This window comes from Strigops habroptila, chromosome 1 (genome assembly GCF_004027225.2).
Source record: "Strigops habroptila isolate Jane chromosome 1, bStrHab1.2.pri, whole genome shotgun sequence".
NCBI lineage: Eukaryota > Metazoa > Chordata > Aves > Psittaciformes > Psittacidae > Strigops > Strigops habroptila.
Genome location: NC_044277.2, coordinates 104928753 through 104956439, shown reverse-complemented (window position 1 = coordinate 104956439; position 27687 = coordinate 104928753). Strand labels below are relative to the sequence as shown.

At 41.6% G+C, this 27687-nt stretch overlaps 1 protein-coding gene across 3 annotated transcripts in view; it reads right to left on the bottom strand.

Moving 5' to 3' along the window:
• Nucleotides 1–27687, bottom strand: part of DPP6 (dipeptidyl peptidase like 6) — a 560201-nt gene that overhangs the window by 409757 nt on the left and 122757 nt on the right. Inside the window, exon 1 of one of the 3 annotated variants that reach the window (XM_030488690.2) lies at nucleotides 4892–5478. The exons of the other annotated variants lie outside the window; for them this stretch is intronic. Coding sequence (XP_030344550.1) covers nucleotides 4892–5092 — 201 coding nt within the window. The 5' untranslated portion in view covers nucleotides 5093–5478. Of the gene's footprint in view, nucleotides 1–4891; nucleotides 5479–27687 lie in introns of those variants that run through there. 3 annotated transcript variants of the gene reach the window in all.

The following is a 27687-nucleotide window of genomic DNA, read 5'->3' as shown; positions in this document are numbered from 1 at the left end:
ACCCATGTTTAATAGAAGGTTTAAAATTATTTCTTTTGAAGGAAGTAAGCTGTAATTTTTATTAATTTCAAAAGGTGATCTTGCAGAATGTCAGTAGAGCCTAACTTTTTCCACAGAAAGAACTGGTCCCAGCTCTCTATATCTTAATGGCCATAGGATAACTGAGTTCAGCATCCAAGAATTCACCAAGAAGAGACAGAAGAGGCGATTCAGACTTAAACAGTAGTTTCTGTCAATAAGCACAGCAGTTCAGATCTGTACATAGACTTCTGGTTACAATTCAAATTACTGTATCTTACAGTAATATTATGAGTCCTGCAGTCCTACAAACTCTTCTACACAATCCAACCACTCATCTGTTTGGAAAAAGATCACACTACTCCTGAAACGCCTGTTGTCTGCAGCTCAGGCTTCAACCCTTCTGAAACACTGTCCTTGACACACATTTCTAGGAGGCAATACCTCTTCCCATTAGACAAATAATGAACTGAAAATTAACACTTTCAATTACATGCAACAGCAAGTCTGACATATCAAATTACAATTTTTTACACTAATGGCTTTGATTCTTGCTTTCTCAGACTCACTCCATTAACAAATAATATTTGATATACTTAATACTTAATTTATTCAAGCAGGAAACACAGTTCTTCTGAAGCATTTCAAAATTATCACTATTTATATCTGAATGAAAAGCTTCTCAAAATGTAAATCAGTCTGAATAACCAATTGTAAAACTAGCACAGTATAATATACTGCCAAATGCAGTTTTAAGCAAATGCAGGAAAGTAGGAAATATTCAGAATTCAGTTATGGAAAGAATATTCACAGTAATTAAAGCTTTTGAACTTTAGGTCTGGACATTTTTATATGCTTAAGTCTCCTATTAAAGCCAATAGGACTTTTGGCTAAGTAATGAACCTGTAAGAATGCAGCATATGGCTCTTTATATAGAAAAGTTTTATGATGTTTCAGTGCAGGGTTCAATAGTTTCAACACATATAAAATTTAATTTAAAAAGGAGTTCTGTGATCATTGTTTTATAGTCAGTGTCTTATAAAACAGATCAATATCTGTGTTAAAGAAAAGTGCTAAATTTCTTATGCACCTGATTAATGCATTGTTATCATCCCAGTAATTAAAAGGAGCGGGGTTAAACACAATCAGCACAATACCTCTTACTCAGCACCTCCTGGCAGTTGCCTGCAAAAATTAAACTCATTAATCACTGTGATGCCAAAGAAGAAAAAGCTTGGAAAGAATTAAGAAGCACTATTTTATGGGGAAAAAAAAAAAATCTCAAGTCAACATCTTGGAGAAAAACCCTTCCACAGTACAATATGAAAAGCATTAACTTCATCTATCTAAAAAGAAGAACTATGTTACTAAAATTCTTCATAATCTGCTGTACCACCACACTAGATTTTACTAAGAGTCTTCATAGATATTTCCTCATATCTACGTTAATTTAGTGAAAAGGTAATCCTATAACAAAGCAAAAATGTCATCAGAACTTTGTTTACAACTGTTGTAATAATTAACTCCAGTATCAGTACTGCTACAAAGTCAATTGGGAAATGGTTTTCTGGGGTCATTTATACAGGACCTAGTTTCCTCATTACTCCTCCCATAAATAACATGATTTTCTCATCAGGCTAATAATTAACATGAAAAATTTGCAATATCAAACCCAGGTTTTGTTCACAAGTTAGGTCTACTATATATACCTTCTCATATACCTACCATGATTTGAAACAGTGTAAAACCTCATTAAAATGCTAAGAATGTTGTGACTTCTGCTTTGCTATGCTTTCATGTTACAAAACCAATGTTCTCAAGTCCATCTTGATGGTAGCTGTAAAGCAAAGTGAGTAGTTATCATACTAAATCACAATTGTCTTTGTTTTAAATTTTGTTTATTACAAAGTTACTGCTTCCTCTTTGACTTCATAGAGGTTTCATCTAGTAATTTTCCACCAGTAATACTTTCAGTAGGCAAAATGCTTACTAACAATACTGTGACCTTCAAAGGCAAGATCCTGTCTTTCCCTCTGTTTTGTACTGCATTGAGGTCTGTACTGGTGCTTAAAAAATATAGTACTGAATGCAGCACACATTTCAATAGGGAAAGTCATCTTAAGTAACCTATTAAAAAACTCAAATGTCTCCTGATTATTAGTCACATTACAAAGTTAGGAACAGAACATTCTCATTCTCAGGTTTGTTTTGGTAATTCCAAGTGTGGAGAGGCAACTGAACTTTGTTTCTAAACGTTTAAGCTCTAGATTTTCCTACTAGATTAATGTTGAAGGATGAAAGACAGTGTGAATGCCCTACTATAGTATGCGTGTAAAATACAAAACAGAAGTCTAACACAAAACAGAAGTCTAACCACCTTAGAAAGTGGTTTCCAATGCCATCTTGTTAAGCTCTTCCCCATGATAAGCAACAGCACATGCTCTTGGCACCCTGCACAGACAGACCACACTCCTTGCACTTCTCTCATGGCCCTGGCCTGCTGCCTGCCTCGTTTTTCCCTTTGCCTTGGAGATTTCATGCCCAGGGCTGCATTTGCTTGATCTGGCCTGCTGCTGCCGGGCTCAGGAGAGAAACCACATCTTCCCACTGCTATCTCCCCACAGACAAGGGCAAGAGGCCGCCGCCGGCTCATCTAGGCGCCCGGCCAGGCTAGTTCAGCACCGCGGAAAGCTCGTCCAGCACTGGGACAGAGTGGTTCAGCACAGCGGATAGCCCCATCTGCCCACACGAGTAGATTCAGCACTTCGGACAGTTCCTCTAGTCCCTTGGACGGGCTTGTTTACTACCGCGGACAGTTCCGTCGGTCCCGCCCCTCTCTGGCCCGTGCCAGCCCCCTTCCTCCCTGTTCCCCGCAGGCCGGACTCCTTCCCCTTCTTCTTCGACTCATGCTTTAAAGGCCATTTCCACTGGCTTCACCACGACTTTACCCTTCTGACCCGAACGACCTTCCACCAGAGACCCCCAGCGCAGGCTGCCCTCTGTATGTCAGATGGGAGCACCCTTGAACTGCCCGACCAGGCCCACTCCACTTTCTCAGACACGTTGCCCCCTTTAAAAATAATTCACACCAAGTACCCACGTGCGTTTAGAAGTCACCCCAAATCCCTTCTTTTTCTAACCACATTTTTTGTACTTCATTGCAGGAAACACCTAGGCAGGCACCTTTCCCCCTATACACGGCACCACCCAACAATGCTCTCCACCTATACACAAACCCTGATGGGAGAAAAGAAAGAAAGGGAAAAAAAATCAACAACTCTCCTTTTAGTAGTTCAGTATTATTCTTCTTAATATTATTTTGCAGCCTGTCAGCACAAATCACTCGCACATGCTAAGCTGAGTCCTTCGCTTCCGGGCTCAGAGCTTCTGGTGATCAGAGAAGCGGCTCCAGACACCTGCCGTCTCCAAATACAGGAAAGCGAAATTAAAAGAGTCAAATAATGAGGGAAACGTGTCCGAGCCTAGCCCCGGCGGCGGCGCTCCGCTAGCGCACAGCGACACCTAGAGCCAGCACGGCGCCATGAAGGGCCCTGTGTCCCCGGTCACGGGTGAGTGCGGGCGCCCGAGCCCGGGAACGGGTCCCCTCCGGCAGGCCCAAGGAGCGGCAACGCCAAAACTGTTGCTGGTGAGCGGGTCACGGGGAAGAGTTAATTTGGGGTCCTGACACTGCTGGTCCCCGGGAGCCGCCGGCGTGTCAGCCACCTCGGGGAGGTTGAGGTCCATTTGCATCATCGCTAAATAAAGTGCACTTGCTCTACGGACCGCGAAGGTCTTAACGAAGGGACGGGAAAAGGGGTAGGGAATTAAAAGAGAACCCGGGGAAACTGCCCTGCGAAAAGAACTTACCCCGAGTGGGGCAGCCCCGCTTTCTCGCGGTTCCTGGGAGGGTTCTCCGAGCCGGAGCTGAACCCAGCCACGAAGCTAACGCGTCCCACCCGGGCAGGAACTGCTTCTAACAGCCCAAAACATTAACCCCAGTTGCAGCCATTTGCTTCCCCTTGTGTGTGCTTCGAGAGAGGCAAAACACACCCAAATCCCTCTGCAAACCTAACACCACCCAGGGATGGGGAGCCACCTGGTCCCATCTACCGCTGGCCCTTGTTCGACTCCGCACTTTACAAATCCCCTCTTTCCGTCCTCCTCCCGAACGAACTAAGCACCATCGACCCAAGCTAGTTTAACCCCATCGGGCCCAGCAGCGAACCCCAGCCTGGCAAGTCACTCGTTACTAAGGCGATATGCAGATGCAACCTCTGAAGTCGCAGCTCTCGAGGCAGCGCGGGAGCGGAAGGTGTGCTGCCGAAGTTTGCGCCTTCTCCGCGGGGTCTCCCCCGTGGGCGCCGGGGAGGAAAAAGAGAAGGAAAGACCCCGAAACGGCTGCTCAGGGGTTAAAAAGTTTCCCCGCTGCCGGGGTGGGGGAAGGCTGAAAGGAAAGCGAGAAGGGAGGGACGAGGTGAAGCCGCCTGCCCCGGGGGAGTGTTGAAGGGTAAAACACGGAATAACAAAAATAAAAAGGGGGATGGAGAATTTGTCGCCTCGCTTGGAGGGAAACGGCCGAAGCTCGCAGATGCTGTTTCCAAGCTCTCTGACCCGGTGCTTCCAGCCCCGCTCGGCGGTAGCGGAGAGCCGCGCAAGAAACCAGGAGACGGGGAGAGGTGCGGGATAGCGAGGGCTCCGTCCTGTACTATCCCCGGCTAGTACTTCGGGAGAAGAATTGGAGCACAAAGACCCGCTGGGAAGAGCGGACAAACCGCAGGAAATCGCTGCCAGCCAGGAGGGGCACTCATGCACCCGGGGGGACGGGGAGACGACACCCACAACCCAACCCAACGCGAAGGACACCGGCGCTTACATCCTCCTCCTCGCAGTCACTTCGCGACTGGTACTGGAAGCGGGGCCGGCTGCTTTCCTGTTGCAATGGACGCGAGGTCTTGCCGGCAGCGCCGTCTTCCTCGCTGCTCTGGGCGCCCAGGAGGTGACTCGCTTCGGGGGGAACGGGGAAAGAGCGGGAGGTGTTGATCTTCCCGCTGAACCGCTGGTACAGTGAAGCCATGAAGTCAATCCGCGGGAAACGAGGGGGAGGGAAGGAAAGAGAGACGCTTCTCCCTGTCTCCCTCTCTTTTTTTTTCCTCTCCCCCTCCTCTCTTCTTTTTTGGCTACAGCATGCTATAAGCGGGTGAGGATCAGTCCCACATCAGTGGAAGGGAGAGCGAGGGATCCTGTTCTCCGCTCCTTTGTACCGGCACCCAGGGAGAAGCAGGGGGATCGAAAGAGCAGAGGGGGGGGGAGTGGTGAGGGGGTGAGAAGATAGATTGATAAATAAATAATAAAACGCAATCGAGCCGTAACACCAGAGGCCCCGGGAATGCTGCACCATCCAGTGTTGGGAAGGAGGAAAAAAAAAAAAAAAAACAAAAAACAAGAGGAAGAAAAAAAAAAAAAGAACCAAAACACTCCACGAAGACGTACCCCCGATAATGGCGCCTGAGTGGATCAGCATTAAATGTGCTTTGGGGGTGTGCGTGTGTGTTTGCAAAAGCAGGGAGAGAGGAAAAAAAAAATAAAAAGAAGGGGGGCTGGCTCAGGCGCTGGCTGTCAGTGGCTCCCCAGGCAGAGGTGGCGGAGCAGTCGCCTTGGAGGTCGCATACCAACAGTGTGCACAAGCGAAAGGCAGAGTGACAGAGTGTGTGAGACGGAGTGGAAGAGGCTGGGAAGCCTCATTCAAAGCACGTTGCTCTTCAGGGGAGGGGAGGGCTCTTCTACAATCATCTCCCTTTCGGCACCTTCTTTTTTTTCCTTTTTTTTTTTTTCCTTTCCCGGGGAAACAACTTTAAAAAAAAAAAAAAAAAAATAGCAACAGACACCTGATCGCCAGCCGGGAGAGAGAGAAAGACGTGGGGAAGGGAAAGGCGAGGCGGGGAGGAGGGAGGCGGGACCGGCAGCTGTAGGGTGGCCGGGGGGCCGGTGTGCCCGGGCGGCTCGGCCTCAGGGAAGGGGCACGGGGAACGAGGGCGAAACCTCTCGATAGCCCTGCCCCAGCCGGCCCCGGGCACGGCTCCCGCCCGGAGAGGGCAAGCGCCCGGTCCTGCCATTCACCCCATTCCTCTCCTTCTCCCCCCTCCCCACGTCTGGGGAGAGGCGGTGGGGAGGGAGCGTGCTGCGGGTTTTTGGAAGTGGTTGTTGTCGTCGCTTTTAAAAGAATCCGGTAAATTGTGTCTCTTACTATTTTTGTATTAATTCATTTTTGCTGCATTAAAACGTGCTTCAGCGCCCCTCAGTGGAAATCCGCCCGAAGTGGCTACCGGCAGCACTGGCCCGGGATAAACAACCGCGGGCCCGGCGCCGCGGGGAGGCGGCCGGGCCGGATCCGGATCGGGAGCGGGGCCGGGACCTCGCCCCGGGAGCAGCGGCTGCCGCCGCGGCCCTTTTCACCGCCCTGGAGTGGCCCTTGCCCGGGGCCAGCGGCTACGCCGGCTCGGCCTGGGGAGCCGCGGCCAGTCGTTCACGCTCCCGGAGGTAAAAAGGGCCATGTGCTCAGGCAGCACCGAGGGAGCTGGCAGTGGGGTCCAGAACGGCTGCATCGGGACCGAGGGTGACGGTTCCTGTTACTCCAGCATCAAGCTCTGGGGTTTCCATAGCAACAGATGCTTAGGATTAAAGGGAAGTGGGAGAGTTGCTGTCCCCTCCTCCCCAAAATCATCCTCCTCTTTGACCTCTAAGTTTGCCAGAGCTATGGGGATTACAACACACGAAGCATAAGCCAGAGTTTGCCCATTCCCACTGACAGACTTGCTGCTGATGAACTCACAAACTTGATTATACTTAAGCAAGTGGATTTGATGGGCTGAGATTTCAACAACTGCCTGATCAAAAATCCCTCTACATCTGAATAGTTTCATTCTCTGCTTTTTATTTGTGTCTTCAAAGTCAGGGATGAAAAGTCTATTTAGATGAAAAGGGAAACTTACCTCATCAAGAGAGAAAACAAAAATGCTCTGCCTCCTTCCTGACGGAACTTGAAAGAAGGAGTCATTTTGATCTTCACAACTGAGATCCTGACATTTAATTAAAAAACAAGATGAGCACACAATGCTCTGAAGCAAAGGTCTAGTTTCTAACCTATAGCAACACACAGCATACCAGAGATAACTTTCCAGAAGCCACTTGGAACCCTCGTAAGTTATGTTTCGGACACAAATTGACTACACACTACCAAAAATCTGGACAGTTAGCTCATCTGAGTTCCACCTTGAACTGTATTAAGAGTGACTTTATGATTATTTGGAATTGGTGACAACTAGCACTGAAAAAAAAAAAAGGAACAACAGAATCAAAAGAAATAATACATTTTTAAATTCTAACGAAAACTAGGACACGAATAATCAAAGACAGCCACAAAAAGGCAAGACGAAACCACAGGCAGAAAAAGTTACCAAGGATTAAATGTCCGAAATAAAAAGTCTCAAAGAAAATACAGAAAAAAGAAAACATCTCTCACAGATCAGTTCTAAACTCAGAGCGTCACTAAGGACCACTTCAGTTCCATATACATTCAGTTTGTGGTTATAATTCTTAAGGACCAAGATTTCACATAATCAAGTTTATCTAGTCATACATACACCTATTGTGCAGGTATGCGTGTACACAATTCATGGAAAAATTGTATTAAGTGGACATAAAATTGCAATGTCAAATACTTCAAAAGCTTGAAAGTACTTGAAAAACAACCAGCAAAATGGTCCTCATCCACCAAAAAGTCCTGATTATGCAGCTTTGGGCTGTGATTCATTTGCCCTGAAATAATTACAGCTATTTAAAGGCCTTCCCAATTCTAGCTCTCTACTCTGTGACAGACCAGGGACAACAGAAGCAAAGTCCTCTCATGCTCTGGGTATTGTGGTGGGTGGAGGAAGATGGTTTACTCCTGTTGAGAGCCACAAGACACAGTTCTATGGCGCTGCTAAGGTGAGAGTGACCTTGTGTAGAAGGGCTGAGCAGCCATCTGTAGGCAGAAATATTTTGAATAAGCCCCTGCAATAAGATTCACCAGATTGCTGGTGATGCCATTATTGAAAGCAGGAGGATTTTTCTGAGTCAGAGGGACCCAGATGATTTCATTAGGGACTCTGGAGAGCGCTTCAGTCTGCCTGCGCACAAGTTATCTCAGGATGTAGCTTGTCCCTCACAAGCATATGTTATGGTGGGCCTGTCCTCCTCACAGGGAGGAACACAACAGAGCACTCCTGAGATACAGCCCAGTGCTGGAAGCCCTCTATGCTCTGTTTGCAATTCCATGGGTAAGTTGCTGTTCACCTGTGCATGACTTAGAGCCCAGAGTCCCCTGCAATGTCCCGGTTATACGACCAGATACTGTCATACAGTGTGCACACCAACTGGGCATGGAAAACAGGAGCCAAGAAAAGAAATACAGGAATCATTGAGAAATGATAGTAAAATGGCAATAAACACCGTATCAGTAACCAGGGTTTCATTACAACAGAAGACCTTTTCAGCCTCTGGCAAGATTTGAGGAGAAGAAAGCAACTTGCATTGCAAAATATGTTTAAAGAGGCAAAATATTTCAGAAGTACAAATGTAAATCTTGTTTCCAAACACCCATATGTAAGAAGGATCCTTTCCCTAAATCCTGCAAGCAGATCCCAAGATAAAAATCAAGGCATTTCAAAACAAACAGTGTCCTCAAGCATCTCTTAGTTGTATATTTAATTCAGTAACCACAGTTTTGCAAGGAGGTTTGATTCCTAACTAGTGACACTTCCATCAGAATAAAATGTGTTAGCTTAAGATATTTTCCCTGCAGCAGCAAAGTATGTTTTACTGACATTTTTAAAACATACAGATAAAAAATTACACTTTTTTTTACGTTGTATAAACAAACAGCATCCCCACATTTCAGCACTATTAATGTAACACTATCAAAAGCAGGTCAAACCCAAGCCCTACTGCCTTTAAATCTATACGTAATAGATTTCTTTTTGGACAAGCTTTCTCAGAATAACACTGGCAAAGAAACAATCCAGCAATATTTCATTCAGATTTTTTTTTTTTGTAAAACATTACTTCTGTCTGTCAGGGAATTCGAGCACTGTTATTCATGTTCCATTCTCCTGTTCTGACTAAGCAATTTACATTTGCTTAAACTTCGAACTTGTCATCTAAATAATACAGAGCTTGTTGCAAACAGAGCTAAACATGTTTCTAGTTTTCCTGTGGTGATGGTTATAAGAATCTGATTAGTGAATTTTTTTAACAAAAAATATTTTTTCGATAGTTCAAGTGCACTTTTTATTATTGAAAATATTATTTTTTTCCTTTTCCAATGAACTTTTAAAGGAACTTTATAATTTCCTGGTTATCTTTTCATATCATTCCAGAAAATGCCAAATTAATATTTGTTCTTAAATTACTGCATTTATTAATATAATGCCTCTGATTTTTTATAATAGCAACTCTCCAGGCACTACAGGAACAAAGTTACACTATTCTAACTCCTATTACTATTGTCAGCCATGATAAAAACATCCAACTCATGAATCTCTATTGGCCCCAGGCTTATGCCAGCTATACATCTGCTGTCTGGTATCATCTAAAAACCCAACCCAACCAAACCAGAGAAGAAATTCTCTTTTCTATGTCAAATACACCAATTCAGCAGTCCCCAAGGATGCACTTGATTGTTCCTTTTGATCTAATGTGTGTGCTGGGGGAGCATATCACTGTGTCAAGATAAGTGACACTAGGAATGCGGAAGACTGAGGAATATTATATACTGTGGCATTAGTATGCCGATGTGTTCACTTTCTTATGTCATCATTTGTCCTAGTAGCATCTCAGAGCAAATTCTGTAGAAATACAGCACTGGGCAGTGAGTGAGCTTGAGACATAGAAAAGCATATTTCTCTCTAGAATCACAGATATTATTAAAAAGAAGAGTCTTGCAGGCCTTACAAAAAAAAACCAAAACCAAACCCCTCAAAAAAAAAAAAACAAACCCAAAAACCAAGCTAGCTTTCCAGGCTGGACTAACAGAAACATTGGGAAAATAAGTTTTCTGGGCACTGCAAGAACAATTCAATCTTCCAGAAGCGGTTGAACGAAAGCTTTTTGTGGGGAAAGGAAAGAACTGATACTCATGTACTGGGAACAGTGGGCAAAGGTGGCTTTGCAGGATACAATATTGTAAGGGGAAAAAAACCAAAGTAGGCTGGAAGAAAAGGCTCTTCAGAGGAAGAGATAGACCCAGAGAGAGCAATGAAGAAAGGAAAAAAAAAAAAAGGGCACACAGAAGAGGCAGGGACGCAGTGAAGTACAAGGAGAGTTGAGAGAGAAAGGAGACAAAAGCAAGTGAGGTCAAAGAGGCAAAAAAATGGACCAAAACTGGCAGAGATGGAAAGCACCAACATGCCTGGAGAGTGGGGAGATAGGCTGGAGTGGTACAAGGTTAATTAGAGCCACACAGCAGGAGGATTTTCAAAGCAAGGGAGACCGCCTGCTCCAGAGGGTACTTCTGACACCTGGTGGATAAATATTTGCTTAGTGGTCAGTAGACAGGTGATTTTACCCACCAAGAGTCTTGATACACATCTGGGCTTAATTAAATGAAATCAAGAACACATAACTGAGTATCAGCAAGTACTTCTCGGTAGTGTGAGCAGGACTGTTTCCAAAGGAAATAGATGAAAGTCCTAATGCTGAGGACATTTATAAATAGCCTGTATGAGGCACTAGAAAATGTGCTGTAAGGCATAATCCTGCCAACTGGCAAGAGGACAAACCACATGACCAAGGAGGTCTTTCCCATATGATTTTTTACATTTTGCAACTGGTGCAGGGGTGGTGAAAGGCAGGGGGAAAAAAAAACTCAGAAGAGAGCACTCAGGAAAAACAGTTGTGCAAGTTTGCTGCTAGAATAGGTAATGGCAAAGCCTAAATAAAAAAAAGTACAGATGCACATGTGTTTGTAGAGCAGTACACCACATTAGCGTCCTGCCCTACCACTGTACCTAGTATCAACATACATGCAAATAGGAATTTGTGCTGAAGACTGTCTTTCTTGCCTTAATTAATATTCTGCCCTTGGAAGCTTTATCTGAGAGAAGTTAGGATAAGATCCCAATTCCACATCTTCAAGAGAAGCCAGGAAGTTAAGCATTGAAGTTACAGATAAATACATTTTTCTTAGGATGCCAAGAGCCGTTGGCAGCCATGCAAGACTCAGCTAATGTTGCTGAACTGGTCTCCAGTATGCATATTCTTCTTTACTTTGGAACTTGCCAGTATTTGATACTCAAGTCAGATACACCATGACAACAATTGGTTTGCCTGATTAATACGATCTCTCAAGGGGTTTTCAGTAAGAAAAGGAAATAAATTCTTCAGAAAGGCAAAGTAGGCTGTGGCAGGTCCATCAGAAAAGTAACCATCTTGCCAAAGTATCCACTGGCACTTCAGTTAGCTATTTCAGATGGAATCTTGAAGCAAGAGATTATGCTTAGCATTATGTGTGAAAGGGACAAGGGTCCTGCTCCTTAAATATCTGAGCCACATCTGCACAACCTTAATTGCCCATGTTGGGAGAAGCTGATGGGATTCCTCTCTAATTCAGCATTATAAAACTGGTAGCACACAGAAGCAGCATAACTTGGAGAAATTCTTCAAGGAGAAGTTCTTGCCAAAAAGAACTTGTGCATGCAGAATCTTAGAGAAACAGAAGGGATTTAACCAGTCAGCATTTCAAATGCATGCCACAGATTTCCAACAGAGTAGACAGGGCAAAATACTTTGATTTAAAGATTCTTTACAATACAGAGGTTTTCTTTAAACAAATCTGTGACTCCTTGGACTAGCTGTCACTAAATTCACAGCTTGCTTGTTGCTTGGAAGAGAACTAAATCTAGATTTAATAAAAGACCCAGGGGATGTAATGACACAATTTTAGGTTTTGGAACCCCACAACTGAAGGAAGCCTCTAAAGATAAATATGAATATGCAGAGAGAAAAGCATATATAGGGAGATGGATATCTCAAAAAGGCTAGCTACCATTAGGGCTAACAAAATATCCTCTACTCCTTTGTTCTCACTCTGGCCCTGCCAGACATACATTTCTGCCTCCAGTTTGGCATAGCTTCAGCATGTTTAAATATTCCTCTCTTGCAGCCTTTTACAAAGAAATGAGCAATGATGGAGGTTTGTAAAAAAACAACCCTGTGAGAGAGCATGTTGAATATTCTCTAGGAATAACAAGGAATCTTGAAAGCTATAGGTACAATTCAGTCCAGTTTCTGTCTCCCATCAGGATTACAGACAGGTGAGGAGCTGTCTTCTCAGGGCAGTTTTGAATGTACAGAACTGCTTCTGTAGGTACTTCAAAAGTTTCCAGACAGAACAGAAAAGCATCTAATGAGCTCCAACATTCTGGAGTGAAGTGGGATATAAGCAGGAACTTTATGGAGCACAGTTACAGATTAGCTGTCTGAAGTCCCCAGAAATCACCTAAAAGTAAATAATTCCTTTTTGTATTTGGCACTAATTGAATTGGTAGATGTTTGTGCTTCTTCACCATTAGTGCTGGTGCCTGTTCTTTCCCACCCATTTGTCTTCATAAACTGATTAGGAAAAAAGCTTACCAATTCACCCACAGTTTTCGAAGTACAAATTATCCCATTTGTCCGTTTCACCTGTCTTAGTAACATGAAGTCTAAAACAACTGAGGCTCTTGGAAGCTATTTTAAAGATTTGTTAGTGCTTTCTATCAACTGCCATTATGTAACAGCAAATATTCAGGATTATAAATGGCTGTCCAAACAGTGTACTCATTTTTTGAGAGGTGGGAGACACAAGGACAAGAATGGAATACTGATAGGAGATTCATAAATTATGTCCTTTCTGATTTAAGCAGAGGTTTATGAGCACAGTTATTTAGGATCAACAAACGAGCCAACCAAAGGGATATTTTCATTTTAAATACGTCTTATAATATGCCTTAACTCATCAACATATGTGCTTCCCTTTAACCTTACTACACTCTTTTAAAGTATGTCAAGCAGAGGCACTAAGTTCAGCTTTGCAAAGGTATTTAGCAACGTGAGGTACTGGAGTACACACTGGAATTATCATAATCAGATCAGTGATGGCGTAATCAATATGAGCTGCTGCTTTGAAAAATTCCAGTGGATATTCACATGCATTTTAATGTATTCACTGTATGTGCCTAAATTTAAGGGCATTTGATTTCTAGTTGCTAGTTAAGCTGATATATATATTATTGGCTTGCTAAATAGTATCTTTAAAAAATAAACAAACCCAAAGCTTTGTGAAACAAGACATGCATATTTCTAGTCCCTTCTGACTTAGAGGTAGATCTATAGGTATATTTATTTGCCAAGGAACCATAAAAGCATACCAAGTGAACCAAACTAAAGAAACTGTGAAAACTAACTTTAGGGATGTTCAATAACTCAGTGCAAAGATAAAAGCAATCCAGGATTCTGCTAAGCAAGAAAATACAAGCTGCTTCATCATGATCATGATCATGAATACAACTATAACAAAGGCAATCCTGTGAAATTTTGACTGCAACTCAATAATTTCAAACCTCTGAAAGAAGTCTGATTTGCTCTTCCAGAGAAAAATAATCTAATTCCCTCCAAGTTATGCAAGCACACAGCAGTACTCAGATCCTCTTGTTCCTCTCCACAAAGCAGGCAAGCAGCAACTAGGCAGCTAAAAATGTCACAACAGGGCTCCAAGAACTAACCTTTGAGCTCATCACAGTTTCTGCAACAATGACATCAACAAGACTTCAGCAACACAGCCATAGCTGCATTTTGTAAAAGCACCAACATTGAAAGCAATTGTTGAAAAAACGAAGCCACCATGACTTAAGGCAGTAAAAACTTCTGATGAAACACTACTTGCTACACTAGCTGAAGCCTCCCGCCAGGAACACTATCAGCAATGAGCAGACAGAAACAGCACCACCATTTATCTGGAATTTAAGATTCCTGATAATCATTGAATTGTTTCTCAACACTACCGCTTCAACGATTGCATATAAATAACCACAATAAAACCTTCTTCAATTTCATGAGACTGAGCAAAGTTTACCATTTTTCTGTGGGAATTGTTTATTCTAGCCATTATTCACCAATTTAAATATGTCTTTGCCTATCCAGTAACTCAGTAAACCAGAATTCACTACTGATTCTGGGGATAATAAATTTCTTGGAAATATCCTTTACTGAGAACAGAGTACCCACATGCAAAGGAACATATCCCTGCGTTGGTATTGCTTAGTATTTTTGGAAGTGGATGACACCTCAAAACTAATTAGTATGGCCTAGTTGTGTCATCTAGAAACAAAGAGGTTCTTCAAGATAAAGCACATGCAGTACTGACATTTGCAGCACATTATGACAAATTCAGGAAACAACTTGTCTGAAGTGGCAACATTTGCTGGATAACAGAGATGACATAACCAGAAAATGGGACAGTCACCCCAAAGAGGGGCAAAACTGTGTTTTGGCTAGAATTTTAGATATCACATTAGACTTGCAAAAAATCTAATTACCTGGGAATTTTCCTACCAGAAGCATCAGCCTTTTCTTGAGCTTTCTTTATATTAAAGAATTTGCAAGAAAGCATTGCAACCTGGCTTGTATCAGAAATAATATGGTCAGCAGGATGAGGACAGTGATCATCCCCTTGTACTTGGCATTGGTGAGGCTGCACCTCAAATACCGTGTTCAGTTTTGGACCCTCACTACAAAAAAGACATTGAGGTGCTGGAGCATGTCCAAAGAAGGGCAATGAAGCTGGTGAAGGGTCTAGAGTGCAAGTCTTATATGAGGAACAGCTGAGGAAATGGAGTTGTTTAGCCCAGAGAGAAGGAGGCTCAGGGGAGACCTTAGTGCTCTCTACAACTACCTGAAAGGAGATTGTAGCGAGGTGGGGGTTGATCTCCCAGGTTGTCTTGATAGGACGAGAGGAAATGGCCTCAAGTTGCACAAGGGGAGGTTTAGATTGGATATTAGGAAAAATTTCTTCACTGAAAGTGTTATCAAGCAAAGGTCTTTTCCAAGCTAAATGATTCTATGATTCTATAAAAAATGAAAGAAAACATTTGCAAAAGGCTGAAGGACAAGGAGCCCTTTGGAATTTGCTGGTCTCTTACGTCTTAAATAGCGTTAATTTCAGAATACTCACCAAGGCCTATTTCTGAATGGCAATGATTTCATCTTTGGCCTGCTTTTTCCAGTGAGCTCTAGAGAAGCACTGCTTAATCTGTAACATAGGTATGTGTTGAATTTATGATTCAGGGCTGAGGGGCTCCCTGTTCTCGCCATTGACTCTTGACTGGGATTCTCATGCTGAGCTTGAGCTCCCTTCTTCACCACAGGCAATTCTCTAGCCAGGCCACCTAGTTTAAGAGAAGGCAGAAGCTGCACATCCTGCCACCTCACAAGCCCCACATGTGCCCCAAAATATTTTAAAGTAGGTTTGTGGGTCAGCTGCTGTGTGGGGTGCTGGCATATGCCAGCTTAGTACTGCAGCCATGATGGGAAAGGTATGATTGCACCTTTCTGCTTATTTTAGGAGCAGCCTAAGGCAAGTTTACAAAGTAATCTCTCTCTCTCTCCTTTGTGTTACCAGTAGTGCCTTTCTATAGAAAAAATAAAAAGATACTGATATGTTCACAGTGTGATTTCTAAGCTGATAGCAGGCCTTTAAGATGAGAGCACAGACATTATATTAAATATGCTCCATCACACATAATTTTTGTCTATTATCTAGTTCATATTAGAAAATAGTTGTCATTTCTTTATCAGATCCATTTGGAATCACTAGTGTTGGACCCTGCCCTCTACTGACATGCTTCTCTTGTGAACATTATGCAGTCTGTTATATACATGACAACCTAGATGGCACACTTTAAATGAGGTGAGTCTTTTATGGAAAGAATTAAAAAAGAATTATGTGAGGACAAAGCCCCACATGCTAGTGATTTCTATTTCCTATGCCAAATAACTGGGAGAGAGGGGGAAAATAAAATCAAATTTTCTTAATTATAAATTAATTCATAATAATAATCTGAAGATAATTGTGAAGAATACAACTTTATAAATAAGAGTCTGGATCATCTTCTACTCTTCAGAAATAAAATTGTTTCGTTTATAGTGCTTGTCAAGCCTTTTCTCTGAGTTTGATGCAGAAAACATTCAGACCTGGTAGAAGTGGCAGTGGCAAACAAGCAGCTGTGCCGTTCTGCTAACCTGCAGCATTAGCAAACACAGCACAAAGTAGTGCTGGTGGTGAGGGAGCACTTCCACTCCCGCCAGTCTCTGCCCTCTGCCCAGCAGACGCTATTATAAGTGACAAGAGAGTAAGCATTTTGATATCTGTTTTCACTTAAGGCCCTTAAAGTGGAGACAACATCCATTAAGACTTACAGTAAACTTCTGAAATAAAACTCCTTGTCCGTGTTTTACAGATGAGACCAGAGAAGCTAAGTGATTTGCTCATGCAAGTCTGTACTGGGGCAGAAGAGTGCACAGACTTCATCCTATGGCCATTTATTCTACAGGGTAATTACTCTCTTTATGCCAAGTGGGATATGGGGAAAGCTCACCAGAATTAGGAGGTGGAGCATCAGGAGAGATATCACTTCCTAATTTTGGAAGCAATGGGCCTCAAACCAGGGCTGTTCATCTGGTCTGGTACACAGCTGCTTGCTTAAAATAGGCAGCTAAGAGAAAAAAAAGCTAAAGTCAGAGAACTACACCATGGAGATAGTAAAACATCCCTGAGAAATAGAATTCTTCCTAAGTCATTATCAAAGATGTCACTGGTGTGTGTGAGTTCAAGCAATTGTGTTTCTTATGCCACAGTTGTACATTTGCAACTGCAGTCCTGAGAAAAACCCTAACATGCTGGTTTCCCTTTCTGTAGGGTTCTCAGGTTATTTATTCTAGCCCAACTGACAGAAAAGTCAGAGTTACTGCAGGCACAGAGAATGCTTTATGCCCTCCGCAAAATCATTTGACAATCCAAGGAAAACTTTCCTGAGCCTGTTGTTCAGATTTCAATGTGATTAACTGCATTCAGTGGAAGCTTTACCTGTGTAAGGACTGCAGGGTCTGACAATATCTGAGCAGGTCAGCCCAAAACATTAAAAATATTCACAACCCTACAAATAAACATTTGAAAGAGAATCTTGTAAATACAGATCAGCATCACCACTTGAGGGTGCTGCAGTAGTTCTAAAATATTAACTTAAAGATGTGCTACCAGGCAGGTACTGTACACAGAGCTACGCAGCAATAATTCACCTAATTACTTCCATGGAGGCACTCAGCGCATTTGGAGCTAAATTCGCACAAGAAACAGCTGAACATATCTTCTTCTGAAATACAGGTTTAAATCCTAAAACCTTCCTAGTTAACTAAGGTGATAAAATAAGATTCTCCTTAAAAAGAGGTGGAAAAAGGAAAAATTCAGTTGAACAAAAGAGGACCCTCAATTACACAAGCACATGCATTTCCAACTTCAAAAAATTCATTACAAGTATAAATTCTCAGCTCTGCACACACATTGACTGTAGTACAAGCAAATGTTTTCCAAGGCATATCAAATTGATTTTGCTATAAACTATTACAGGATTATAGTCTCTCTGAATAGTCTTCACTACAGGAAACACACAGAACTAGTCTCTGTGGGAAATATATTGAACAGTCAGTGAAACACAAAGCAATACCGAAATATAATAGAAAATGGTTCAAAAAAGCCACAGCAATCTAAATGCAAAGCCTGAGTCAAACATTATCTAGGATTCTCCAATTTTGTAGAGCTTCCCTTTTAACATAAAAAACATTGTTTGCTCATGAGGATATAAAAACGTGAAATAAAAAATAGACAATAATGAAGTTAAAAGAAACTTTGAAATTGCTATATATGTAAAAGCATAGTGACTGCACATAAAATGAGCTCTCATTTGGAAAGCATATTCAATTCCGGTTCTTTTATCTGGCTCTTATCAGACACTCAAGAGAGCTGGTCAGGAACTATTTGATGATGCTCTTGGAAAATGCTGATCCATCAAAGCTAAAACTGCTGGTGGAAAAAGGCCTGGTTTAAAAGAAAATTCCCAGCTCAAAGACATTTGTGGAGAGGCATTTTTTGCTTAAGGTTAGAAGAAATAAATGGACCACTTCCAGACTGAAAATAACATAAATTTATTTCCAAAAATGAAGTGATTTTGAAATCCCAATGAAGAATGGGGAAAAAAAAAAAAAAAAGTCTGAAATGAAAATAAATCATTTCAGTTGACCCAAACTGATTTTATTCTTTGGCTTGCCACAATGCAGACATTTCCAAGATTGTTTACCCATCCTAATTCTGAGCAGCAAAGTTTTGAAGCCTTGAAACCCAAGTCCTTCTCAGCTCTAACCTCTTTTCTGTGTGCCCCCTGGTACATGGTAGGTTGAAAGGCTTTCTGAAACCATTGAGAAAGATAATGATTAGCTGGATCTTGGTCTCGAACTCAAAGCACTTCAGTCAGCTAGAATATTGCCCTGACACAAGGGTGATTCTAATCTAAGAACAGTTAAGTATTAGAAATAGTCCTTTGAAATGAGAGGTAGTCTCACTCTCCTTCCATGTCCTCTCACTTAGGTGACTGTTCAACAAAACACTGCTGCTGATGTTGACACCACCCATGATCCACAACATGCATTTCCCAGAGCTGTACTCATATAAATAAGGAACTGACACAATTTTAAAAGATTGATTTAACACAGTACATATGCACAGCTCAACAAATGCTTGCAATGATAAACGGAAAGCAATGTGATGAGAGTGATAGGGTGACTGTATCAAGAAGTTTTCAAGAGCCAGAAATTCATTCTGCAAATGATACGATTACCTACACACTTCTTTGCCCTTAGCCCTGTAACAGGCTGGAGTCATATAGCCCCTATATTAAAATACTCAGCATCAGAAAGAGAGCAAAAGGTACTGTGGATACTTTACAGAGACAGGAGTAATCCTTGAGCATATGTAGCAAGACATTGTTTTATTAGGGCATCTGAAATTACAGCCAATATATCAATATTCTCTTTCTTTATAAAAAGTGTGTTAGAAATAGGCAATCTTGACATTATGTGGGGTTTTGTACAGCCTATTCATTTCTACATTGCATTGTTCGACTAGTTATTTTAAAATTTTCTTTACTTTGCAGACATTGTCCTGATTATTCCTCTGAGAATGGTAACATTTTAGATACTTTTATAAATGCCTTTACACATAATTACCATTAGCACACTTCCCTATACCAAGGTCAGAAGTACCAGATGAACCTTTCCAATGAGCAAAAATAAAAGATATGTGTAGTTTTTACAAGTCAGAGAACTGCTGTGAGGACCTTTTTAAAAGACAAAAAATAGCAGAAGAAGATAGAATACTATCTTAGCCTCATTTAAAACATGAGTCCATCTCACACAGGTGTATATGGAGCTCCAGCTTGGCCTACACATATAGAAAGAGTCAGCAAACAGGACACAGCCAAGTGATTTGGCCGTCAGATGCACAGATGGGAACTCCTGATTACTGGCTTGCATCTTTACTATATGGGAAATTACGCCTCCAGCAAAGTGAGGCGTTTACCTCCTACTAACTTCAGTCAGACCAAGATTAAATTTTGGGCAAGCTGCTCCAATTCTGTTTAAATTACCCCAGGAATAAAATGCATGCATAATAACCTCCACCTACCCCAGAGGGGGCTGTGAAGATTAATGGTAGGAAAGCATCTGAATGCCAAGGACAGACATTTGTCCCAGTTATGTCTACATATGAAAAATGATCAGACTCATTTGTCTCTCAGAAAATGGTCACAGTTACTTTAAAATACATATTCAAGCTAAGAGTTGTGAACTCAAAGACCAGAACAGTTGAAATTATTAACAAGTAACGTGTAACACTGTAAATGTATTTCACCGGGAAAAGGTCAGCATTAGAGATATGAGACAGCCTTTTTCATTAGAATAACTCATCCTGCCTTCTCTTCATCAGTCATGTATTTCCATAACTCTATGCTTTCTTTCAGTCATCTTATTTCACAAAAAGGATTTATGTTTTGTGGAAAACAGCACTACAGAAAAGGCATATCTATTAAGTCTGCCATTGCAAAATCTTTTGTGTTAGTGTTAGTAGCATTAAGAGTTAATTTTTTCAATAAATCATTTTCTTATTTATTGCATACTCCTACCTTATATTTCATTCATTTTAATTATATCAGTAACATGCTGGGTAACATTTCTAATTTTCCTTCTGTAAATAACTGGTATCATAGCAAATGCCTGTAAGCACTCATTACAGATGAGGAATGCTTGTCACTCATTAAACCACTGCGGTTTGCTATGCATAAATGTTTTTAAAATATTTAAAACTTTGGGCTAAAATATTTCATTCAAAGCAGCATGTCTTTGCTTTGTGTCAATGTACACAGGAGAGAGTGACAGCTGTGTAAACACTGAATTATGGCATACAGCAAAACACCCCGAACTTCTCCATAGAAGTGTTTCAAAACATCTGCCCTCCTACAGGCAGGTCTTGAGCACTGCTTTTTGTGCAGAGCAGGGTCAGGATCTACCACGCTTCTATTCTACTTCTGTGCAGCACGCATACAAAGGGGACAACAAAGTGATTTCATTATTCCTGCTCCATCTTTTCCCTTCATCGCTCCACTAGATGAGCAGGAATGCTGCTACTGTTGAGATAATTAGCACAACCAATTAAGAGACTCTTAATGTTTCACTGAAACACAAATAGCAGAAGATAAATAATTCCTCCCTTAAGATCAAAACCAGAACAATAATTAACAGCTGGAGGGGAGGGGCAGCAAGAAGCTAGAACACACTCCAGAACTGCAATCTGCTACCCAATTTCTGCAGGAAAACGTGTGTGTTTGTGCATTATATCCTTTACTCAATCATCTATCCTGCATCAGCAAAACACCTGCAAATTTCTCCACTGAGTTCAGTGATAGCAGGATTCTATCTGATTTTGGAAATACTCATCCTTACAAATGATGAATGGTGATCCTAATAATATGATCATATGCTCCAGTCCTGTAAGAAATTTTGTTCAGTCTGCATAGAAATGTTTGCAAGATCAGGGCTACAGCTTTACATTATGGTGGTAACACTTTGGACAATGACCTCATGAACCAGCACCCTCACCTTTTACTCTGTGAATAGCTACAATCCCTCTTTTACTCCTTGCTTTTTCCAGCTCTATCATTCTCATTCCTGTTAAGGATAAAGCTTGACTACTTCTCAATACTTATTAACTTCTTTTGCTCCTCAGGAGAATGGAAAACATGCAAAGCAGAATTAAGACTTATCAACAACCTTGTGTTTTAATTCAGGACTCCTAGAAAAAGCATCTGAAACTAACTCATCCTTCCTTTCATGCTACCCCAGGTAATGCCTTACCTCACTTCTCTTTAAAGGACATCTTGCTGTGCTCTGGAGGGATTTTCCCCATGCTCCTCTTCCCCACGACACAGACAGCTCTCCCCAGGCTTGTCACTACATAAAGCTCCTTCCTTCCTAAGCCAGATCACCAGGTGTACTTTAAGGCATGAACACACCCTTCTCCTAAACACATCCCTGGCCACTCACAGGCAGGCAGGCAGTTCCTAGTCTGCACAACTCTTGCTCCCTCCTAGCTCACCTACAGAGAGGGAGGGTCACCTACTCCACTGGGACAAGCCACCACTATGCTTCCTTACTCTTAAAAGGCAGTGTTCTATCCTAGAATATCCTTTTCAAAACCACTACATTCCAAGGTTGAACTTTTCAGGCATTTTGAGAATTTGGTTGCCTGGTTCCTATTAAGTTTATGGAAATAACTCCTCCTGTTTAAGCATGAGTACTTATTTATGTTCTGCTTTGAGACATGTCTTTCTGAGCTTCTGTTTGGGTTTTCCAGAGAAAACTGTTCGCCGGACAAAGAGCTATACACTGATGATATTGTGTGTAAAGAAAACATTGCCCGTCATAGTCTGCCATTTACATATCTCTTCCATAGCTCTGCCAAGCTTCAGAGCATAGCAGAGGAAGATACAGGTGTTTCACTCTTACACACAGCTGGGTCTTTAGGCATCAGATTAGCAGGTTACATAGCTAATAGCATACAATAGACCTCGCTTGCTTCCTTCATGTAAAAAGCACCATGTGCTCTTGCTTCCAGATTGCCTCTCACACAGGATGGCCAGAGGGCTCTGCAATCCAGGGCAGCATAGCACAGGAAGGCAGGAGTACAGAAGTAGTGTTTCTATGCTACTTCCCTGTTTCTAGGATTACTGGTGAAGTATGGACGGATTTACATTGATTTCTTAAAAATCATCAAACCATATCAGTGAGATGCTTTCTGTCTGCAGCACTGAGCAAAGGCGAGTTCTGGAGGAAAAGGCAGTTTATAAAGAACAGAATGGAAGTACTGCATGTGCTATGACAAATCATTTGTTTATTTAGATTTAAAATTATTAACAAATTTGCCTCTTCATGGGTCTCAATGCCCTAACATCATTAACCACTCAACACTTCAACGGCTTTAAAGTAATCAGTTTTACAGAAATCCTGTCAGACAGCCGCTTTCACAGCTATCACTTGCTTCAGTGCAGGAGGAAGAAAACCACAGTGCTCTCTGCCTTTTGCAACATATTCTTTAAATATCAGCTATTTCAGATCTGTGATTAGAAACACATTAGAGTCCTGGAGAACTTCTGCTAATTGCCTTAGCTTTTAACAAGCATACAGGTCAGGCACCCTTCTGATCTCAGCTTGATGATGCAAGCATAAGCCTCATGCTGGACAAGCTCCAGGCACAACAGATCATAACTGGCATCTTATGCACCACCCACGACCTAAAAATGGCCAATGGAGATCCTGGGCTGGCCATGCCAAGCAGAATGTTTCCCTCAGAAGGAAGATCTGTGCATCTCCATAGCTGGCCTGTGACAGTGCAACAATAATCTGGCCATGGATGACCAGGCATGGACAAGACAGATGATAAGAAAGGTCAGCAGGCATTGCCCAAAGGGGATTAGATGCAATTTCTAAGGCACAGATAATACCTGCTTCCTCATATTACCTGCAAAACCCCCATATATCTGTAGATGAAGTTCGGGCAGCTTACCTTCATCCACACCTAGACGTGACTGGAGAGAGAAGCTAACTTCCAGCACTCCAGATTCACACTTGAAAATGCCAGTGCTTATATATACATATGCAGGGATATACACATATATATACACAAAGCACTGGCATGGCAAAGTTTGAAACCTAAGGAGACATGCAGCGCTTCCAAAGTCTTAACAGTCTAAAGCTGGAACCCAGGCTTGATCTAAACAGTAACAGTCTTTTTACAGTTTTAAGACATTAAGCCTCTATATAGTGAAAGAAGAATTTAATTCTCCCAAGACTGGCAAATGAAACCCACATAGGTACTGGGTAGGGGAGTAGAACATTTATGAGATACTATGTTCATTCCTGGTATTATTTATATGTGAGGAACCAGGTTTCTTGTTTATTTGTACAGAAAGTACAGCCACAGCATGCTGTTTAAATGAGCAATCTTTTGATATTTTAGTAAGCTTTTCTATTTACACAATAGAGCAATACTTCACTCTCCTCCTCCACTCTGAATTTTACCCGTAATGCCCTTGTCTGCACACATCTTTCATGACTCTGGCAGAGATGAGTACTACAGACATTTCAAAGCACCACCAGTTATCTCACTAGTGTACTACAGTGCATTAAAATATATGGCATATTGCAACTACAAAATACATTTTAATCTTTCCAAAACCTGCTTCCTGTTGATGACCCATAAAGGGGAGAAGTTCAGAATACTATTTCATTATTTAGCTTCCCTGCCTAAGCTCCTACATTACAAGCTGAGAAATGCTATGAGTCTGAATGAACCGACCATCTGCTATAACCAAATTTCTTCCTACTATTTGAAAGGCAAATATGCACAGGAAAAGCAATAACCTTCTATATATGTCAAAAGGGCAGAAGAATCCTTAAGTTCAGTGGCCTATTCATATAATATCAATGCCATGAATTTGTATTAAGTGGGCACTATTATTTTCCAGATGGAATTACACAGCTTTCCTTTTAGCAAGCAATGCAAAAAACTAATGCAGCACAAAAAGAGTTGCATGAAAGCAATTTTTGATACCACTCACTTTGCCCATTTCCTTACTGCAGATTTCCTTCCTATTTCTTACTCTCTCAGATCAGAGCAGTAACCTTTGCTTTCTTAGATTAGCACAATGACTTAATGCAGACATTTTACATCCACCATCGCCATGATTAATGGAAATAGATTTGTCCCTACCACTTAATGTTAAACAGCTGAGGTCAGATTATATGCTAATTTAAACTTCAGACAATCCCACTGGTGTAAATGGGATCATGTATGGAGCAAAATGTTGCTTCAGTTGCATTTCTGTCTCCTGAAGCTTTCCACTGTAACTTAACATACATCTTTGATGATGTTCTAATGGGTACATAGCAATGAGAGTCATTCACAGCAGATGGTATTTTGCACTGATGCTTACAGACTGCAGTACTTGGATTTGCCAGCCATATAACAAACAACTGGCCTAAAAGCACACAATAAAAGCAAGGGATAAAAAACAGACATGTATTTTTTTGGAGCAGCAAAAACTAGAGGAGCACACTTTTCTATCAAGACACAGCTAAAAGTTAGATTCTCTAGTGTCTAATGAAGTATCAGCTATTTGTCCTGCAGGTGAGGCACTTCATAACAACTCTTCCTTTAAAAGGCCTCTAGTGCTTGATAAGACCAAAAATTACACTGCAGTCTCCCTTAAAGGGTCTATGAATTGTATCTTTTCTTAACAGACTACCTATTTTCAAGGAAAATTGTGCCCATATAGACTTCTACCCTCACATAGCTTTGCCAGAGTTGGTTATAAAATTATGGAAATAGGGAAAGTAAGACAGAAACACACAAGCATGACTGTGAATACCTCACCCTCTTTGGAAACTGGGGGGAAAAAAAAAACCCAACCGACCAAACCAACCAAAAAACCCCAACAAAACAAAACCAAACAAACAAGAGAAAGCATTAGAAAAGTATACTTACTATCTACAGCTGGTGTTTTTAGTCAATGGAATTAAGCATGCTTAAAACTTGGAAGGTCTGAAATCACACTCTGGAAAGGGTATCCTCCTCGCCACTGACTAGAGAGAGCCCCTAAAGTACCTGAACTGAATGGCTAGAATGAATATCCCTTAAGTTGGCCCCAAAGCATTCCTTTCCATGGAGCCAGGAAGTTTCCTTTGAAGTGTGACAGTCAAATTTTAATGCTTTCTGGACAATAGACAGCCTACGAGCAGCCCCACAAGCAGTATGTGGTGAAGCTCATTCTGAAGGACTACCAGGGAAAAAACAAATTGGATCATTTGTTGTGGCTGTCCCATCCCCAGCAGTGTTCAAGGCCAGGTTGGATGGGGCTTTGAGCAACTTGGTCTAGTGGAAGGTGTCCCTGCCCATGGCAGGGGATTGGAACTTTAAGGTCCTTTCCGACCCAAACCACTCTATGATTCTATGATTTATGCTGAAGCACAGATGGCACAAAACCAAGGAGTGGCAAGATTTCAAAGGTACGGAGCTTTCTGAGGCTGTTCTGGCATAGATATGACACATTCTGTGGGATATTTGTGAATATTAAGATGTGGTGTGATGTGAGTACTGTTTCAGCAAAAGAAGGATCCTGCAATTGTCTAGAACAACTGCTCCTTACATCAGTTCAATGTGCACAAAACAAACTGCATCACATGTACTTGGCCATCCTGTCATCACTGTTCCTGCACCTGTCACTACTGGAATGCCATTTGGGAATACATCTTCAACTATATTTCTGCTAATGTTCCATCCCAAGCTCAGCTGCAGTCACTGGGATTCTGTTCTGACATCAGTAGGATAACTGGTAAGCAAGGACTGCATGCATTTCCTGAAATGTCTTGGCAATCTTGTCAAATAACTGAACACAACCAGGGAAATATCAAGAGATGCAGAGTTAGAATTAGTGAAAGAAAAAGGAGGTTTATTATTTATATTCCAGCAGCATGTAGAAACCCCAACTGTGATGTGAGATGCAGTGTGCCAGGAAACATATCAACATACAGTGGAAGCCAATTTTGGCTCTGAAGAGCTTACAGTCTTCAGAGGCAAGGCAGACAGAAGGTGTGAAAAGAAACAAAGAGAACTAAGATACACACAGCAAAACAGTCACAAAGCTAAGAGTAAAACTGTCTCACTCCAAACACCAAAGCTTCTCAGTCCAGTCTGTCATACTGCCTGCTAATCAAAACAGATTGACATCTGGAAGGCTTTCACTTTCCATAGGAATAGAATCTCTGCAAGTTAAGCTACAAGGAGCCCCAAGCAGAAAGCAAGCTCAATCACACCTCCAGAAACCTAAATGATCAGTTTATTCTACTATAATTCTTCATGAATCCACACTAAGTTATTGCTCCTTTGTCCTTTACTTCTCTTTTACCATCTTTTTTTTTTTCCCCCCTAAGTAGGTCACCTCATCTCCTGAAGTATGAAGCCATAAGACTATGAAAGCATAAAGGAGATTTATTCCTCTCTGTGTGCATGATCTTCTCCACTGAAAGAAGAATGGGAATGACTACAAGGTTCATCATCGACTTCCAAGAATAGACAAATGCCTTAGTTATGCTCCTATGGCATATCTGAAACACAGGCAGGATGATACCTACAGTGAAGACAGAAGAACTCTTGCCATTAAGTTGTCCACTAAAACATTTGGGCATGGTCCAAAGGTGGTAAAAGGTCAGAAACTAATTTCATTTGAGAATTTTAATTTGCTAGACTTAACATAAGGCCATTAATGTTTGGGGTTTTTTTTTTAACATGTCTCAGACCTCTCCCTGCTCCTAGATACACGTTTATATCAAAATTATAAATTACAAGCACCATGATAGACTGCCCTTTGCTAACCTCTTAAAGGGGTCTCAGTCACAATGATTCTTCACATGTGATGCTTAATTACATTTTGATAAGTTGTTCTTGAGAATATAAAATCCGCAACAAGCAAAGCTGACAGAAATTTAGACCCTGCACATGCTTAAAATACAAAGTCTTTGCAGAATAAAATCAAGCACTTTTTTCCCCCTCAGTACTCTTCTTTCTCTTTTTCTTTTTTCCTTTTTTTTTTTACCGATTTCTTTTCGTACTAATTCCAGAGGTCTCAGTTCACATCACCAAAGAATTATGTTATTTACAACAGATGCTTACTCTCAGGAAATTTCTCCACATGCGACAAGGCAAGATTGAAGAAACCCACAGAGCAAAGTGGGGTTGTTTGCATTCAAGCTGTCTGTAGCAAAGGAAAATAGCTTATGGCTACTTTATTAAGAGGTGGATGCTGATGCTACAATTCCAGGATTATTTATGAACATACTGAACAGCACACACATGCTCACACATGCAGATAAACACAGTGTTCAACAGAATCAGGAAATGCCTCGATTCACAAGTGGCCATTTAAATAAATATACTCT